Raw genomic sequence first — 17,796 nt, 5'->3', positions numbered from 1 at the left:
TAGCGGCCGTGGCGCGGGTCGGCAGCCTGCATCATGTTCTTGGCGTCGAACATCTGCTGCGTCAGCTCCGCAACGGACAGGCCCCGGTACTGCTGCGAGCCGCGGCTGGTCAGCGGCGCGAAGCCCATCATGAAGAAGTGCAGACGCGGGAACGGCACCAGGTTCACGGCAAGCTTGCGCAGGTCAGAGTTCAACTGACCAGGGAAGCGCAGGCAGCAGGTCACGCCGGACATCACAGCGGCCACCAGGTGGTTCAGGTCACCGAACGTCGGCGTCGTCAGCTTCAGCGTACGAAAGCAAATGTCGTACAGCGCCTCGTTATCAATGCACATCGACTCGTCGGAGTTCTCCACGAGCTGGTGCACAGATAGGGTTGTGTTGTACGGCTCAACGACGGTATCCGACACGCGGGGGACGGGATAACGGAGAAGGTCATCATGATCCGGTCCGGGTACTCTTCGCGGAGCTTGGAGATGAGCAGGGTGCCCATGCCGGAGCCCGTGCCGCCACCGAGGGAGTGAGACAGCTGGAAGCCCTGCAGGCAGTCGCAGCTCTCCGCCTCCTTGCGGCAAACATCAAGCACGGAGTCGATCAGCTCCGCGCCCTCGGTGTAGTGGCCCTTGGCCCAGTTGTTGCCAGCGCCGGACTGACCAAAAATGAAGTTGTCCGGGCGGAACAGCTGGCCGTACGGGCCGGCGCGGACGGAGTCCATGGTGCCCGGCTCGAGGTCCATCAGCACCGCGCGGGGCACGTAGCGGCCGCCGGTGGCCTCATCGAAGTAAACGTTGATGCGCTCGAGCTGCAAATCCGAGTCGCCCTGGTACGTGCCAGTCGGGTCAACGCCGTGCTCGTCGCTGATGACCTCCCAGAACTTTGAGCCGATCTGGTTGCCGCACTGGCCGGCCTGGCAGGAAACGATCTCGCGCATGGTGATGTGTGTACTTACAATCCGATCTTGGGGAGTGGGTGACAAGTGCAGGGAAGCACAAAATGTGTGGTGGAGAACTGTGGGGCAGCGTTTGTGGCAGCGAGGGTCCACGTCCACGCGGCGCAAAAAGCAGAAGAGCGCCACGTCGTGCACGTGTAGTGGCAAACGAGCGCAGAGAGAAGGGCGGTGGTGTGGGCAGGAGAGAACGTGGAAAGGAGAGGGAGGAAGGGGTAGGGAGGGGGCAGCCGTGGAGAGGTGCGTACGCACGACTGGGCCTTCTCGTGTGCGCCGCATGGCATGCGAGGCAGCACGCCGCCGCCGCGCTCGCGCGCGGAGGGGCGCGGCGCAGGTCGCATGTGGCGGTGACGGCGGATAAAGACCATTGACCAGCCGCGGTGTGTGTGTGAAGAGAGGAACCAAGCAGGCTGGGAGGGAGAGAGGGAAGGGGGGGGGGGGTTCGCGGACAAAGGAGCACACGCGCGCACCGCATCCGTGGCGACACACACCCCTGCGCCACGCGACCAGCACGCATCACAACGAAAACGCACAGCGGCACAAAGCGAAGCAACCGCAGTTGAAGTCTTCCTTTCACATCATTGCAGCTAAGGAGAACAGAGAGGGGAGGGAGGGGGAGAGGGGGAGGGACGGGGCTCACGTGCGCACGCGCACACACACACACGCGGCCCGCCCGGCACACACACACACACACACACACACCTTCTCCTCTCCTCCCACACGCCCCACCCACTCACAAAAGAAAAAGGAAAGGAAAACGAGCCCAAAGCGGTGTACAGGTAAATGATGAACATAGAAAAGGCGCTAAGGGAACGAGTGCAGGCGACACACACCGAGCGGTGGAGAGCGGGGGTGGCGGGACGCAGAGGCAGCGAGCGCGCTACGCACCAACACACGCGCACACGTACAGCCACTCTCTAGTAGGCCTCCTCCTCCTCGTCGTACTCACCCTCCTCCTCGACGGTGGCGTCCTGGTACTGCTGGTACTCGGACACGAGGTCGTTCATGTTGGACTCGGCCTCGGTGAACTCTATCTCGTCCATGCCCTCACCCGTGTACCAGTGGAGGAAGGCCTTGCGGCGGAACATGCCGGTGAACTGCTCACCAACGCGGCGGAACATCTCCTGAATGCAGGTGTTGTTGCCGATGAAGGTGACGGACATCTTGAGGCCCTTGGGCGGGATATCGCAGATGGAAGACTTGATGTTGTTCGGGATCCACTCGATGAAGTAGCTGGAGTTCTTGTTCTGCACGTTCAGCATCTGCTCATCGACCTCCTTGGTCGACATGCGGCCGCGGAACAGCGCAGACGCGGTGAGGTAGCGGCCGTGGCGCGGGTCGGCAGCCTGCATCATGTTCTTGGCGTCGAACATCTGCTGCGTCAGCTCCGCAACGGACAGGCCCCGGTACTGCTGCGAGCCGCGGCTGGTCAGCGGCGCGAAGCCCATCATGAAGAAGTGCAGACGCGGGAACGGCACCAGGTTCACGGCAAGCTTGCGCAGGTCAGAGTTCAACTGACCAGGGAAGCGCAGGCAGCAGGTCACGCCGGACATCACAGCGGCCACCAGGTGGTTCAGGTCACCGAACGTCGGCGTCGTCAGCTTCAGCGTACGAAAGCAAATGTCGTACAGCGCCTCGTTATCAATGCACATCGACTCGTCGGAGTTCTCCACGAGCTGGTGCACAGATAGGGTTGTGTTGTACGGCTCAACGACGGTATCCGACACGCGGGGGACGGGATAACGGAGAAGGTCATCATGATCCGGTCCGGGTACTCTTCGCGGAGCTTGGAGATGAGCAGGGTGCCCATGCCGGAGCCCGTGCCGCCACCGAGGGAGTGAGACAGCTGGAAGCCCTGCAGGCAGTCGCAGCTCTCCGCCTCCTTGCGGCAAACATCAAGCACAGAGTCGATCAGCTCCGCGCCCTCGGTGTAGTGGCCCTTGGCCCAGTTGTTGCCAGCGCCGGACTGACCAAAAATGAAGTTGTCCGGGCGGAACAGCTGGCCGTACGGGCCGGCGCGGACGGAGTCCATGGTGCCCGGCTCGAGGTCCATCAGCACCGCGCGGGGCACGTAGCGGCCGCCGGTGGCCTCATCGAAGTAAACGTTGATGCGCTCGAGCTGCAAATCCGAGTCGCCCTGGTACGTGCCAGTCGGGTCAACGCCGTGCTCGTCGCTGATGACCTCCCAGAACTTTGAGCCGATCTGGTTGCCGCACTGGCCGGCCTGGCAGGAAACGATCTCGCGCATGGTGATGTGTGTACTTACAATCCGATCTTGGGGAGTGGGTGACAAGTGCAGGGAAGCACAAAATGTGTGGTGGAGAACTGTGGGGCAGCGTTTGTGGCAGCGAGGGTCCACGTCCACGCGGCGCAAAAAGCAGAAGAGCGCCACGTCGTGCACGTGTAGTGGCAAACGAGCGCAGAGAGAAGGGCGGTGGTGTGGGCAGGAGAGAACGTGGAAAGGAGAGGGAGGAAGGGGTAGGGAGGGGGGGGGCAGCCGTGGAGAGGTGCGTACGCACGACTGGGCCTTCTCGTGTGCGCCGCATGGCATGCGAGGCAGCACGCCGCCGCCGCGCTCGCGCGCGGAGGGGCGCGGCGCAGGTCGCATGTGGCGGTGACGGCGGATAAAGACCATTGACCAGCCGCGGTGTGTGTGTGAAGAGAGGAACCAAGCAGGCTGGGAGGGAGAGAGGGAAGGGGGGGGGGGGTTCGCGGACAAAGGAGCACACGCGCGCACCGCATCCGTGGCGACACACACCCCTGCGCCACGCGACCAGCACGCATCACAACGAAAACGCACAGCGGCACAAAGCGAAGCAACCGCAGTTGAAGTCTTCCTTTCACATCATTGCAGCTAAGGAGAACAGAGAGGGGAGGGAGGGGGAGAGGGGGAGGGACGGGGCTCACGTGCGCACGCGCACACACACACACGCGGCCCGCCCGGCACACACACACACACACACACCTTCTCCTCTCCTCCCACACGCCCCACCCACTCACAAAAGAAAAAGGAAAGGAAAACGAGCCCAAAGCGGTGTACAGGTAAATGATGAACATAGAAAAGGCGCTAAGGGAACGAGTGCAGGCGACACACACCGAGCGGTGGAGAGCGGGGGTGGCGGGACGCAGAGGCAGCGAGCGCGCTACGCACCAACACACGCGCACACGTACAGCCACTCTCTAGTAGGCCTCCTCCTCCTCGTCGTACTCACCCTCCTCCTCGACGGTGGCGTCCTGGTACTGCTGGTACTCGGACACGAGGTCGTTCATGTTGGACTCGGCCTCGGTGAACTCCATCTCGTCCATGCCCTCACCCGTGTACCAGTGGAGGAAGGCCTTGCGGCGGAACATGCCGGTGAACTGCTCACCAACGCGGCGGAACATCTCCTGAATGCAGGTGTTGTTGCCGATGAAGGTGACGGACATCTTGAGGCCCTTGGGCGGGATATCGCAGATGGAAGACTTGATGTTGTTCGGGATCCACTCGATGAAGTAGCTGGAGTTCTTGTTCTGCACGTTCAGCATCTGCTCATCGACCTCCTTGGTCGACATGCGGCCGCGGAACAGCGCAGACGCGGTGAGGTAGCGGCCGTGGCGCGGGTCGGCAGCCTGCATCATGTTCTTGGCGTCGAACATCTGCTGCGTCAGCTCCGCAACGGACAGGCCCCGGTACTGCTGCGAGCCGCGGCTGGTCAGCGGCGCGAAGCCCATCATGAAGAAGTGCAGACGCGGGAACGGCACCAGGTTCACGGCAAGCTTGCGCAGGTCAGAGTTCAACTGACCAGGGAAGCGCAGGCAGCAGGTCACGCCGGACATCACAGCGGCCACCAGGTGGTTCAGGTCACCGAACGTCGGCGTCGTCAGCTTCAGCGTACGAAAGCAAATGTCGTACAGCGCCTCGTTATCAATGCACATCGACTCGTCGGAGTTCTCCACGAGCTGGTGCACAGATAGGGTTGTGTTGTACGGCTCAACGACGGTATCCGACACGCGGGGGACGGGATAACGGAGAAGGTCATCATGATCCGGTCCGGGTACTCTTCGCGGAGCTTGGAGATGAGCAGGGTGCCCATGCCGGAGCCCGTGCCGCCACCGAGGGAGTGAGACAGCTGGAAGCCCTGCAGGCAGTCGCAGCTCTCCGCCTCCTTGCGGCAAACATCAAGCACAGAGTCGATCAGCTCCGCGCCCTCGGTGTAGTGGCCCTTGGCCCAGTTGTTGCCAGCGCCGGACTGACCAAAAATGAAGTTGTCCGGGCGGAACAGCTGGCCGTACGGGCCGGCGCGGACGGAGTCCATGGTGCCCGGCTCGAGGTCCATCAGCACCGCGCGGGGCACGTAGCGGCCGCCGGTGGCCTCATCGAAGTAAACGTTGATGCGCTCGAGCTGCAAATCCGAGTCGCCCTGGTACGTGCCAGTCGGGTCAACGCCGTGCTCGTCGCTGATGACCTCCCAGAACTTTGAGCCGATCTGGTTGCCGCACTGGCCGGCCTGGCAGGAAACGATCTCGCGCATGGTGATGTGTGTACTTACAATCCGATCTTGGGGAGTGGGTGACAAGTGCAGGGAAGCACAAAATGTGTGGTGGAGAACTGTGGGGCAGCGTTTGTGGCAGCGAGGGTCCACGTCCACGCGGCGCAAAAAGCAGAAGAGCGCCACGTCGTGCACGTGTAGTGGCAAACGAGCGCAGAGAGAAGGGCGGTGGTGTGGGCAGGAGAGAACGTGGAAAGGAGAGGGAGGAAGGGGTAGGGAGGGGGGGGCAGCCGTGGAGAGGTGCGTACGCACGACTGGGCCTTCTCGTGTGCGCCGCATGGCATGCGAGGCAGCACGCCGCCGCCGCGCTCGCGCGCGGAGGGGCGCGGCGCAGGTCGCATGTGGCGGTGACGGCGGATAAAGACCATTGACCAGCCGCGGTGTGTGTGTGAAGAGAGGAACCAAGCAGGCTGGGAGGGAGAGAGGGAAGGGGGGGGGGGGTTCGCGGACAAAGGAGCACACGCGCGCACCGCATCCGTGGCGACACACACCCCTGCGCCACGCGACCAGCACGCATCACAACGAAAACGCACAGCGGCACAAAGCGAAGCAACCGCAGTTGAAGTCTTCCTTTCACATCATTGCAGCTAAGGAGAACAGAGAGGGGAGGGAGGGGGGGAGAGGGGGGGGAGGGACGGGGCTCACGTGCGCACGCGCACACACACACACACACACCTTCTCCTCTCCTCCCACACGCCCCACCCACTCACAAAAGAAAAAGGAAAGGAAAACGAGCCCAAAGCGGTGTACAGGTAAATGATGAACATAGAAAAGGCGCTAAGGGAACGAGTGCAGGCGACACACACCGAGCGGTGGAGAGCGGGGGGGTGGCGGGACGCAGAGGCAGCGAGCGCGCTACGCACCAACACACGCGCACACGTACAGCCACTCTCTAGTAGGCCTCCTCCTCCTCGTCGTACTCACCCTCCTCCTCGACGGTGGCGTCCTGGTACTGCTGGTACTCGGACACGAGGTCGTTCATGTTGGACTCGGCCTCGGTGAACTCCATCTCGTCCATGCCCTCACCCGTGTACCAGTGGAGGAAGGCCTTGCGGCGGAACATGCCGGTGAACTGCTCACCAACGCGGCGGAACATCTCCTGAATGCAGGTGTTGTTGCCGATGAAGGTGACGGACATCTTGAGGCCCTTGGGCGGGATATCGCAGATGGAAGACTTGATGTTGTTCGGGATCCACTCGATGAAGTAGCTGGAGTTCTTGTTCTGCACGTTCAGCATCTGCTCATCGACCTCCTTGGTCGACATGCGGCCGCGGAACAGCGCAGACGCGGTGAGGTAGCGGCCGTGGCGCGGGTCGGCAGCCTGCATCATGTTCTTGGCGTCGAACATCTGCTGCGTCAGCTCCGCAACGGACAGGCCCCGGTACTGCTGCGAGCCGCGGCTGGTCAGCGGCGCGAAGCCCATCATGAAGAAGTGCAGACGCGGGAACGGCACCAGGTTCACGGCAAGCTTGCGCAGGTCAGAGTTCAACTGACCAGGGAAGCGCAGGCAGCAGGTCACGCCGGACATCACAGCGGCCACCAGGTGGTTCAGGTCACCGAACGTCGGCGTCGTCAGCTTCAGCGTACGAAAGCAAATGTCGTACAGCGCCTCGTTATCAATGCACATCGACTCGTCGGAGTTCTCCACGAGCTGGTGCACAGATAGGGTTGTGTTGTACGGCTCAACGACGGTATCCGACACGCGGGGGGACGGGATAACGGAGAAGGTCATCATGATCCGGTCCGGGTACTCTTCGCGGAGCTTGGAGATGAGCAGGGTGCCCATGCCGGAGCCCGTGCCGCCACCGAGGGAGTGAGACAGCTGGAAGCCCTGCAGGCAGTCGCAGCTCTCCGCCTCCTTGCGGCAAACATCAAGCACGGAGTCGATCAGCTCCGCGCCCTCGGTGTAGTGGCCCTTGGCCCAGTTGTTGCCAGCGCCGGACTGACCAAAAATGAAGTTGTCCGGGCGGAACAGCTGGCCGTACGGGCCGGCGCGGACGGAGTCCATGGTGCCCGGCTCGAGGTCCATCAGCACCGCGCGGGGCACGTAGCGGCCGCCGGTGGCCTCATCGAAGTAAACGTTGATGCGCTCGAGCTGCAAATCCGAGTCGCCCTGGTACGTGCCAGTCGGGTCAACGCCGTGCTCGTCGCTGATGACCTCCCAGAACTTTGAGCCGATCTGGTTGCCGCACTGGCCGGCCTGGCAGGAAACGATCTCGCGCATGGTGATGTGTGTACTTACAATCCGATCTTGGGGAGTGGGTGACAAGTGCAGGGAAGCACAAAATGTGTGGTGGAGAACTGTGGGGCAGCGTTTGTGGCAGCGAGGGTCCACGTCCACGCGGCGCAAAAAGCAGAAGAGCGCCACGTCGTGCACGTGTAGTGGCAAACGAGCGCAGAGAGAAGGGCGGTGGTGTGGGCAGGAGAGAACGTGGAAAGGAGAGGGAGGAAGGGGTAGGGAGGGGGGGGCAGCCGTGGAGAGGTGCGTACGCACGACTGGGCCTTCTCGTGTGCGCCGCATGGCATGCGAGGCAGCACGCCGCCGCCGCGCTCGCGCGCGGAGGGGCGCGGCGCAGGTCGCATGTGGCGGTGACGGCGGATAAAGACCATTGACCAGCCGCGGTGTGTGTGTGAAGAGAGGAACCAAGCAGGCTGGGAGGGAGAGAGGGAAGGGGGGGGGGGGTTCGCGGACAAAGGAGCACACGCGCGCACCGCATCCGTGGCGACACACACCCCTGCGCCACGCGACCAGCACGCATCACAACGAAAACGCACAGCGGCACAAAGCGAAGCAACCGCAGTTGAAGTCTTCCTTTCACATCATTGCAGCTAAGGAGAACAGAGAGGGGAGGGAGGGGGAGAGGGGGAGGGACGGGGCTCACGTGCGCACGCGCACACACACACACGCGGCCCGCCCGGCACACACACACACACACACACCTTCTCCTCTCCTCCCACACGCCCCACCCACTCACAAAAGAAAAAGGAAAGGAAAACGAGCCCAAAGCGGTGTACAGGTAAATGATGAACATAGAAAAGGCGCTAAGGGAACGAGTGCAGGCGACACACACCGAGCGGTGGAGAGCGGGGGGGTGGCGGGACGCAGAGGCAGCGAGCGCGCTACGCACCAACACACGCGCACACGTACAGCCACTCTCTAGTAGGCCTCCTCCTCCTCGTCGTACTCACCCTCCTCCTCGACGGTGGCGTCCTGGTACTGCTGGTACTCGGACACGAGGTCGTTCATGTTGGACTCGGCCTCGGTGAACTCCATCTCGTCCATGCCCTCACCCGTGTACCAGTGGAGGAAGGCCTTGCGGCGGAACATGCCGGTGAACTGCTCACCAACGCGGCGGAACATCTCCTGAATGCAGGTGTTGTTGCCGATGAAGGTGACGGACATCTTGAGGCCCTTGGGCGGGATATCGCAGATGGAAGACTTGATGTTGTTCGGGATCCACTCGATGAAGTAGCTGGAGTTCTTGTTCTGCACGTTCAGCATCTGCTCATCGACCTCCTTGGTCGACATGCGGCCGCGGAACAGCGCAGACGCGGTGAGGTAGCGGCCGTGGCGCGGGTCGGCAGCCTGCATCATGTTCTTGGCGTCGAACATCTGCTGCGTCAGCTCCGCAACGGACAGGCCCCGGTACTGCTGCGAGCCGCGGCTGGTCAGCGGCGCGAAGCCCATCATGAAGAAGTGCAGACGCGGGAACGGCACCAGGTTCACGGCAAGCTTGCGCAGGTCAGAGTTCAACTGACCAGGGAAGCGCAGGCAGCAGGTCACGCCGGACATCACAGCGGCCACCAGGTGGTTCAGGTCACCGAACGTCGGCGTCGTCAGCTTCAGCGTACGAAAGCAAATGTCGTACAGCGCCTCGTTATCAATGCACATCGACTCGTCGGAGTTCTCCACGAGCTGGTGCACAGATAGGGTTGTGTTGTACGGCTCAACGACGGTATCCGAAACGCGGGGGGACGGGATAACGGAGAAGGTCATCATGATCCGGTCCGGGTACTCTTCGCGGAGCTTGGAGATGAGCAGGGTGCCCATGCCGGAGCCCGTGCCGCCACCGAGGGAGTGAGACAGCTGGAAGCCCTGCAGGCAGTCGCAGCTCTCCGCCTCCTTGCGGCAAACATCAAGCACAGAGTCGATCAGCTCCGCGCCCTCGGTGTAGTGGCCCTTGGCCCAGTTGTTGCCAGCGCCGGACTGACCAAAAATGAAGTTGTCCGGGCGGAACAGCTGGCCGTACGGGCCGGCGCGGACGGAGTCCATGGTGCCCGGCTCGAGGTCCATCAGCACCGCGCGGGGCACGTAGCGGCCGCCGGTGGCCTCATCGAAGTAAACGTTGATGCGCTCGAGCTGCAAATCCGAGTCGCCCTGGTACGTGCCAGTCGGGTCAACGCCGTGCTCGTCGCTGATGACCTCCCAGAACTTTGAGCCGATCTGGTTGCCGCACTGGCCGGCCTGGCAGGAAACGATCTCGCGCATGGTGATGTGTGTACTTACAATCCGATCTTGGGGAGTGGGTGACAAGTGCAGGGAAGCACAAAATGTGTGGTGGAGAACTGTGGGGCAGCGTTTGTGGCAGCGAGGGTCCACGTCCACGCGGCGCAAAAAGCAGAAGAGCGCCACGTCGTGCACGTGTAGTGGCAAACGAGCGCAGAGAGAAGGGCGGTGGTGTGGGCAGGAGAGAACGTGGAAAGGAGAGGGAGGAAGGGGTAGGGAGGGGGCAGCCGTGGAGAGGTGCGTACGCACGACTGGGCCTTCTCGTGTGCGCCGCATGGCATGCGAGGCAGCACGCCGCCGCCGCGCTCGCGCGCGGAGGGGCGCGGCGCAGGTCGCATGTGGCGGTGACGGCGGATAAAGACCATTGACCAGCCGCGGTGTGTGTGTGAAGAGAGGAACCAAGCAGGCTGGGAGGGAGAGAGGGAAGGGGGGGGGGGGTTCGCGGACAAAGGAGCACACGCGCGCACCGCATCCGTGGCGACACACACCCCTGCGCCACGCGACCAGCACGCATCACAACGAAAACGCACAGCGGCACAAAGCGAAGCAACCGCAGTTGAAGTCTTCCTTTCACATCATTGCAGCTAAGGAGAACAGAGAGGGGAGGGAGGGGGGGAGGGGGAGGGACGGGGCTCACGTGCGCACGCGCACACACACACACGCGGCCCGCCCGGCACACACACACACACACACACCTTCTCCTCTCCTCCCACACGCCCCACCCACTCACAAAAGAAAAAGGAAAGGAAAACGAGCCCAAAGCGGTGTACAGGTAAATGATGAACATAGAAAAGGCGCTAAGGGAACGAGTGCAGGCGACACACACCGAGCGGTGGAGAGCGGGGGGGTGGCGGGACGCAGAGGCAGCGAGCGCGCTACGCACCAACACACGCGCACACGTACAGCCACTCTCTAGTAGGCCTCCTCCTCCTCGTCGTACTCACCCTCCTCCTCGACGGTGGCGTCCTGGTACTGCTGGTACTCGGACACGAGGTCGTTCATGTTGGACTCGGCCTCGGTGAACTCCATCTCGTCCATGCCCTCACCCGTGTACCAGTGGAGGAAGGCCTTGCGGCGGAACATGCCGGTGAACTGCTCACCAACGCGGCGGAACATCTCCTGAATGCAGGTGTTGTTGCCGATGAAGGTGACGGACATCTTGAGGCCCTTGGGCGGGATATCGCAGATGGAAGACTTGATGTTGTTCGGGATCCACTCGATGAAGTAGCTGGAGTTCTTGTTCTGCACGTTCAGCATCTGCTCATCGACCTCCTTGGTCGACATGCGGCCGCGGAACAGCGCAGACGCGGTGAGGTAGCGGCCGTGGCGCGGGTCGGCAGCCTGCATCATGTTCTTGGCGTCGAACATCTGCTGCGTCAGCTCCGCAACGGACAGGCCCCGGTACTGCTGCGAGCCGCGGCTGGTCAGCGGCGCGAAGCCCATCATGAAGAAGTGCAGACGCGGGAACGGCACCAGGTTCACGGCAAGCTTGCGCAGGTCAGAGTTCAACTGACCAGGGAAGCGCAGGCAGCAGGTCACGCCGGACATCACAGCGGCCACCAGGTGGTTCAGGTCACCGAACGTCGGCGTCGTCAGCTTCAGCGTACGAAAGCAAATGTCGTACAGCGCCTCGTTATCAATGCACATCGACTCGTCGGAGTTCTCCACGAGCTGGTGCACAGATAGGGTTGTGTTGTACGGCTCAACGACGGTATCCGACACGCGGGGGACGGGATAACGGAGAAGGTCATCATGATCCGGTCCGGGTACTCTTCGCGGAGCTTGGAGATGAGCAGGGTGCCCATGCCGGAGCCCGTGCCGCCACCGAGGGAGTGAGACAGCTGGAAGCCCTGCAGGCAGTCGCAGCTCTCCGCCTCCTTGCGGCAAACATCAAGCACGGAGTCGATCAGCTCCGCGCCCTCGGTGTAGTGGCCCTTGGCCCAGTTGTTGCCAGCGCCGGACTGACCAAAAATGAAGTTGTCCGGGCGGAACAGCTGGCCGTACGGGCCGGCGCGGACGGAGTCCATGGTGCCCGGCTCGAGGTCCATCAGCACCGCGCGGGGCACGTAGCGGCCGCCGGTGGCCTCATCGAAGTAAACGTTGATGCGCTCGAGCTGCAAATCCGAGTCGCCCTGGTACGTGCCAGTCGGGTCAACGCCGTGCTCGTCGCTGATGACCTCCCAGAACTTTGAGCCGATCTGGTTGCCGCACTGGCCGGCCTGGCAGGAAACGATCTCGCGCATGGTGATGTGTGTACTTACAATCCGATCTTGGGGAGTGGGTGACAAGTGCAGGGAAGCACAAAATGTGTGGTGGAGAACTGTGGGGCAGCGTTTGTGGCAGCGAGGGTCCACGTCCACGCGGCGCAAAAAGCAGAAGAGCGCCACGTCGTGCACGTGTAGTGGCAAACGAGCGCAGAGAGAAGGGCGGTGGTGTGGGCAGGAGAGAACGTGGAAAGGAGAGGGAGGAAGGGGTAGGGAGGGGGGCAGCCGTGGAGAGGTGCGTACGCACGACTGGGCCTTCTCGTGTGCGCCGCATGGCATGCGAGGCAGCACGCCGCCGCCGCGCTCGCGCGCGGAGGGGCGCGGCGCAGGTCGCATGTGGCGGTGACGGCGGATAAAGACCATTGACCAGCCGCGGTGTGTGTGTGAAGAGAGGAACCAAGCAGGCTGGGAGGGAGAGAGGGAAGGGGGGGGGGGGTTCGCGGACAAAGGAGCACACGCGCGCACCGCATCCGTGGCGACACACACCCCTGCGCCACGCGACCAGCACGCATCACAACGAAAACGCACAGCGGCACAAAGCGAAGCAACCGCAGTTGAAGTCTTCCTTTCACATCATTGCAGCTAAGGAGAACAGAGAGGGGAGGGAGGGGGAGAGGGGGAGGGACGGGGCTCACGTGCGCACGCGCACACACACACACGCGGCCCGCCCGGCACACACACACACACACACACACACACCTTCTCCTCTCCTCCCACACGCCCCACCCACTCACAAAAGAAAAAGGAAAGGAAAACGAGCCCAAAGCGGTGTACAGGTAAATGATGAACATAGAAAAGGCGCTAAGGGAACGAGTGCAGGCGACACACACCGAGCGGTGGAGAGCGGGGGGGTGGCGGGACGCAGAGGCAGCGAGCGCGCTACGCACCAACACACGCGCACACGTACAGCCACTCTCTAGTAGGCCTCCTCCTCCTCGTCGTACTCACCCTCCTCCTCGACGGTGGCGTCCTGGTACTGCTGGTACTCGGACACGAGGTCGTTCATGTTGGACTCGGCCTCGGTGAACTCCATCTCGTCCATGCCCTCACCCGTGTACCAGTGGAGGAAGGCCTTGCGGCGGAACATGCCGGTGAACTGCTCACCAACGCGGCGGAACATCTCCTGAATGCAGGTGTTGTTGCCGATGAAGGTGACGGACATCTTGAGGCCCTTGGGCGGGATATCGCAGATGGAAGACTTGATGTTGTTCGGGATCCACTCGATGAAGTAGCTGGAGTTCTTGTTCTGCACGTTCAGCATCTGCTCATCGACCTCCTTGGTCGACATGCGGCCGCGGAACAGCGCAGACGCGGTGAGGTAGCGGCCGTGGCGCGGGTCGGCAGCCTGCATCATGTTCTTGGCGTCGAACATCTGCTGCGTCAGCTCCGCAACGGACAGGCCCCGGTACTGCTGCGAGCCGCGGCTGGTCAGCGGCGCGAAGCCCATCATGAAGAAGTGCAGACGCGGGAACGGCACCAGGTTCACGGCAAGCTTGCGCAGGTCAGAGTTCAACTGACCAGGGAAGCGCAGGCAGCAGGTCACGCCGGACATCACAGCGGCCACCAGGTGGTTCAGGTCACCGAACGTCGGCGTCGTCAGCTTCAGCGTACGAAAGCAAATGTCGTACAGCGCCTCGTTATCAATGCACATCGACTCGTCGGAGTTCTCCACGAGCTGGTGCACAGATAGGGTTGTGTTGTACGGCTCAACGACGGTATCCGACACGCGGGGGGACGGGATAACGGAGAAGGTCATCATGATCCGGTCCGGGTACTCTTCGCGGAGCTTGGAGATGAGCAGGGTGCCCATGCCGGAGCCCGTGCCGCCACCGAGGGAGTGAGACAGCTGGAAGCCCTGCAGGCAGTCGCAGCTCTCCGCCTCCTTGCGGCAAACATCAAGCACGGAGTCGATCAGCTCCGCGCCCTCGGTGTAGTGGCCCTTGGCCCAGTTGTTGCCAGCGCCGGACTGACCAAAAATGAAGTTGTCCGGGCGGAACAGCTGGCCGTACGGGCCGGCGCGGACGGAGTCCATGGTGCCCGGCTCGAGGTCCATCAGCACCGCGCGGGGCACGTAGCGGCCGCCGGTGGCCTCATCGAAGTAAACGTTGATGCGCTCGAGCTGCAAATCCGAGTCGCCCTGGTACGTGCCAGTCGGGTCAACGCCGTGCTCGTCGCTGATGACCTCCCAGAACTTTGAGCCGATCTGGTTGCCGCACTGGCCGGCCTGGCAGGAAACGATCTCGCGCATGGTGATGTGTGTACTTACAATCCGATCTTGGGGAGTGGGTGACAAGTGCAGGGAAGCACAAAATGTGTGGTGGAGAACTGTGGGGCAGCGTTTGTGGCAGCGAGGGTCCACGTCCACGCGGCGCAAAAAGCAGAAGAGCGCCACGTCGTGCACGTGTAGTGGCAAACGAGCGCAGAGAGAAGGGCGGTGGTGTGGGCAGGAGAGAACGTGGAAAGGAGAGGGAGGAAGGGGTAGGGAGGGGGGCAGCCGTGGAGAGGTGCGTACGCACGACTGGGCCTTCTCGTGTGCGCCGCATGGCATGCGAGGCAGCACGCCGCCGCCGCGCTCGCGCGCGGAGGGGCGCGGCGCAGGTCGCATGTGGCGGTGACGGCGGATAAAGACCATTGACCAGCCGCGGTGTGTGTGTGAAGAGAGGAACCAAGCAGGCTGGGAGGGAGAGAGGGAAGGGGGGGGGGGGTTCGCGGACAAAGGAGCACACGCGCGCACCGCATCCGTGGCGACACACACCCCTGCGCCACGCGACCAGCACGCATCACAACGAAAACGCACAGCGGCACAAAGCGAAGCAACCGCAGTTGAAGTCTTCCTTTCACATCATTGCAGCTAAGGAGAACAGAGAGGGGAGGGAGGGGGAGAGGGGGAGGGACGGGGCTCACGTGCGCACGCGCACACACACACACGCGGCCCGCCCGGCACACACACACACACACACACCTTCTCCTCTCCTCCCACACGCCCCACCCACTCACAAAAGAAAAAGGAAAGGAAAACGAGCCCAAAGCGGTGTACAGGTAAATGATGAACATAGAAAAGGCGCTAAGGGAACGAGTGCAGGCGACACACACCGAGCGGTGGAGAGCGGGGGTGGCGGGACGCAGAGGCAGCGAGCGCGCTACGCACCAACACACGCGCACACGTACAGCCACTCTCTAGTAGGCCTCCTCCTCCTCGTCGTACTCACCCTCCTCCTCGACGGTGGCGTCCTGGTACTGCTGGTACTCGGACACGAGGTCGTTCATGTTGGACTCGGCCTCGGTGAACTCCATCTCGTCCATGCCCTCACCCGTGTACCAGTGGAGGAAGGCCTTGCGGCGGAACATGCCGGTGAACTGCTCACCAACGCGGCGGAACATCTCCTGAATGCAGGTGTTGTTGCCGATGAAGGTGACGGACATCTTGAGGCCCTTGGGCGGGATATCGCAGATGGAAGACTTGATGTTGTTCGGGATCCACTCGATGAAGTAGCTGGAGTTCTTGTTCTGCACGTTCAGCATCTGCTCATCGACCTCCTTGGTCGACATGCGGCCGCGGAACAGCGCAGACGCGGTGAGGTAGCGGCCGTGGCGCGGGTCGGCAGCCTGCATCATGTTCTTGGCGTCGAACATCTGCTGCGTCAGCTCCGCAACGGACAGGCCCCGGTACTGCTGCGAGCCGCGGCTGGTCAGCGGCGCGAAGCCCATCATGAAGAAGTGCAGACGCGGGAACGGCACCAGGTTCACGGCAAGCTTGCGCAGGTCAGAGTTCAACTGACCAGGGAAGCGCAGGCAGCAGGTCACGCCGGACATCACAGCGGCCACCAGGTGGTTCAGGTCACCGAACGTCGGCGTCGTCAGCTTCAGCGTACGAAAGCAAATGTCGTACAGCGCCTCGTTATCAATGCACATCGACTCGTCGGAGTTCTCCACGAGCTGGTGCACAGATAGGGTTGTGTTGTACGGCTCAACGACGGTATCCGACACGCGGGGGACGGGATAACGGAGAAGGTCATCATGATCCGGTCCGGGTACTCTTCGCGGAGCTTGGAGATGAGCAGGGTGCCCATGCCGGAGCCCGTGCCGCCACCGAGGGAGTGAGACAGCTGGAAGCCCTGCAGGCAGTCGCAGCTCTCCGCCTCCTTGCGGCAAACATCAAGCACGGAGTCGATCAGCTCCGCGCCCTCGGTGTAGTGGCCCTTGGCCCAGTTGTTGCCAGCGCCGGACTGACCAAAAATGAAGTTGTCCGGGCGGAACAGCTGGCCGTACGGGCCGGCGCGGACGGAGTCCATGGTGCCCGGCTCGAGGTCCATCAGCACCGCGCGGGGCACGTAGCGGCCGCCGGTGGCCTCATCGAAGTAAACGTTGATGCGCTCGAGCTGCAAATCCGAGTCGCCCTGGTACGTGCCAGTCGGGTCAACGCCGTGCTCGTCGCTGATGACCTCCCAGAACTTTGAGCCGATCTGGTTGCCGCACTGGCCGGCCTGGCAGGAAACGATCTCGCGCATGGTGATGTGTGTACTTACAATCCGATCTTGGGGAGTGGGTGACAAGTGCAGGGAAGCACAAAATGTGTGGTGGAGAACTGTGGGGCAGCGTTTGTGGCAGCGAGGGTCCACGTCCACGCGGCGCAAAAAGCAGAAGAGCGCCACGTCGTGCACGTGTAGTGGCAAACGAGCGCAGAGAGAAGGGCGGTGGTGTGGGCAGGAGAGAACGTGGAAAGGAGAGGGAGGAAGGGGTAGGGAGGGGGGGGGCAGCCGTGGAGAGGTGCGTACGCACGACTGGGCCTTCTCGTGTGCGCCGCATGGCATGCGAGGCAGCACGCCGCCGCCGCGCTTGCGCGCGGAGGGGCGCGGCGCAGGTCGCATGTGGCGGTGACGGCGGATAAAGACCATTGACCAGCCGCGGTGTGTGTGTGAAGAGAGGAACCAAGCAGGCTGGGAGGGAGAGAGGGAAGGGGGAGAGGGGGGGTTCGCGGACAAAGGAGCACACGCGCGCACCGCATCCGTGGCGACACACACCCCTGCGCCACGCGACCAGCACGCATCACAACGAAAACGCACAGCGGCACAAAGCGAAGCAACCGCAGTTGAAGTCTTCCTTTCACATCATTGCAGCTAAGGAGAACAGAGAGGGGAGGGAGGGGAGGGGATCAGCGAAAGGGGCGGAAGAAATGGCGAGTCGGCTGGTGCGGAGAGGAAGAGGGGTGTGGCGAGAGGGACGGGGTATGGAGGCTTCTTGAAGGGTTAATAGGCCGACGATGGTGGGGAGGGGGAGGGGGGGGGGGGGAACAGGCGGGGTGACCTTGGGTTCACAACCCAGGATGGTTTGGCTACCTCTCTCTCTCTGAATAAGACAACGTTATAGCGCACTGTGGGCAGGGGAGTAGGGGGAGAGGATGGGCACTGCCCATGTTCAGCACTCTCGCTCTTCTGCGTCCAAAGGCGGCTTCGGTGACCATGTGAGGGAAGAAGCACGGGGGAGCCAAGGGATGGAGACGATGCTATGGCGATCCGGCACCGATCACTGTCAGTCACCGCGGCACGGCAAAGG

At 62.6% G+C, this 17,796-nt stretch overlaps 8 protein-coding genes across 8 annotated transcripts; all 8 read right to left on the bottom strand.

Moving 5' to 3' along the window:
* Nucleotides 1-283: 283 nt before the first annotated feature.
* On the bottom strand, nucleotides 284-928 carry JKF63_07929 (uncharacterized protein; the record flags this gene model as incomplete). Its single annotated transcript, XM_067903857.1, has 1 exon — nucleotides 284-928. One exon carries the CDS (start codon nucleotides 926-928, stop codon nucleotides 284-286), a length of 645 nt encoding a protein of 214 aa, XP_067759329.1.
* A 1,618-nt stretch (nucleotides 929-2,546) lies between these two features.
* Nucleotides 2,547-3,191, bottom strand: JKF63_07928 (uncharacterized protein; the record flags this gene model as incomplete). Its single annotated transcript, XM_067903856.1, has 1 exon — nucleotides 2,547-3,191. One exon carries the CDS (start codon nucleotides 3,189-3,191, stop codon nucleotides 2,547-2,549), a length of 645 nt encoding a protein of 214 aa, XP_067759328.1.
* A 1,618-nt stretch (nucleotides 3,192-4,809) lies between these two features.
* JKF63_07927 (uncharacterized protein) lies at nucleotides 4,810-5,454 on the bottom strand (the record flags this gene model as incomplete). Its single annotated transcript, XM_067903855.1, has 1 exon — nucleotides 4,810-5,454. One exon carries the CDS (start codon nucleotides 5,452-5,454, stop codon nucleotides 4,810-4,812), a length of 645 nt encoding a protein of 214 aa, XP_067759327.1.
* A 910-nt stretch (nucleotides 5,455-6,364) lies between these two features.
* On the bottom strand, nucleotides 6,365-7,696 carry JKF63_07926 (uncharacterized protein; the record flags this gene model as incomplete). Its single annotated transcript, XM_067903854.1, has 1 exon — nucleotides 6,365-7,696. The coding sequence occupies one exon, from the start codon at nucleotides 7,694-7,696 to the stop codon at nucleotides 6,365-6,367; it is 1,332 nt and encodes a 443-aa protein (XP_067759326.1).
* Nucleotides 7,697-8,629: 933 nt separating this feature from the next.
* JKF63_07925 (uncharacterized protein) lies at nucleotides 8,630-9,961 on the bottom strand (the record flags this gene model as incomplete). The annotated part of the gene is made up of 1 exon (XM_067903853.1): nucleotides 8,630-9,961. One exon carries the CDS (start codon nucleotides 9,959-9,961, stop codon nucleotides 8,630-8,632), a length of 1,332 nt encoding a protein of 443 aa, XP_067759325.1.
* Nucleotides 9,962-11,577: 1,616 nt separating this feature from the next.
* JKF63_07924 (uncharacterized protein) lies at nucleotides 11,578-12,222 on the bottom strand (the record flags this gene model as incomplete). The annotated part of the gene is made up of 1 exon (XM_067903852.1): nucleotides 11,578-12,222. The coding sequence occupies one exon, from the start codon at nucleotides 12,220-12,222 to the stop codon at nucleotides 11,578-11,580; it is 645 nt and encodes a 214-aa protein (XP_067759324.1).
* A 937-nt stretch (nucleotides 12,223-13,159) lies between these two features.
* Nucleotides 13,160-14,491, bottom strand: JKF63_07923 (uncharacterized protein; the record flags this gene model as incomplete). Its single annotated transcript, XM_067903851.1, has 1 exon — nucleotides 13,160-14,491. One exon carries the CDS (start codon nucleotides 14,489-14,491, stop codon nucleotides 13,160-13,162), a length of 1,332 nt encoding a protein of 443 aa, XP_067759323.1.
* Nucleotides 14,492-16,106: 1,615 nt separating this feature from the next.
* JKF63_07922 (uncharacterized protein) lies at nucleotides 16,107-16,751 on the bottom strand (the record flags this gene model as incomplete). The annotated part of the gene is made up of 1 exon (XM_067903850.1): nucleotides 16,107-16,751. One exon carries the CDS (start codon nucleotides 16,749-16,751, stop codon nucleotides 16,107-16,109), a length of 645 nt encoding a protein of 214 aa, XP_067759322.1.
* Between the last annotated feature and the right edge of the window lie 1,045 nt (nucleotides 16,752-17,796).

This window comes from Porcisia hertigi, chromosome 8, assembly GCF_017918235.1.
Source record: "Porcisia hertigi strain C119 chromosome 8, whole genome shotgun sequence".
Taxonomy (NCBI): Eukaryota; Euglenozoa; class Kinetoplastea; order Trypanosomatida; family Trypanosomatidae; genus Porcisia; species Porcisia hertigi.
The sequence above is the reverse complement of the archived record's forward strand: the minus strand, read 5'-3'. Positions and strand labels throughout refer to the sequence as shown.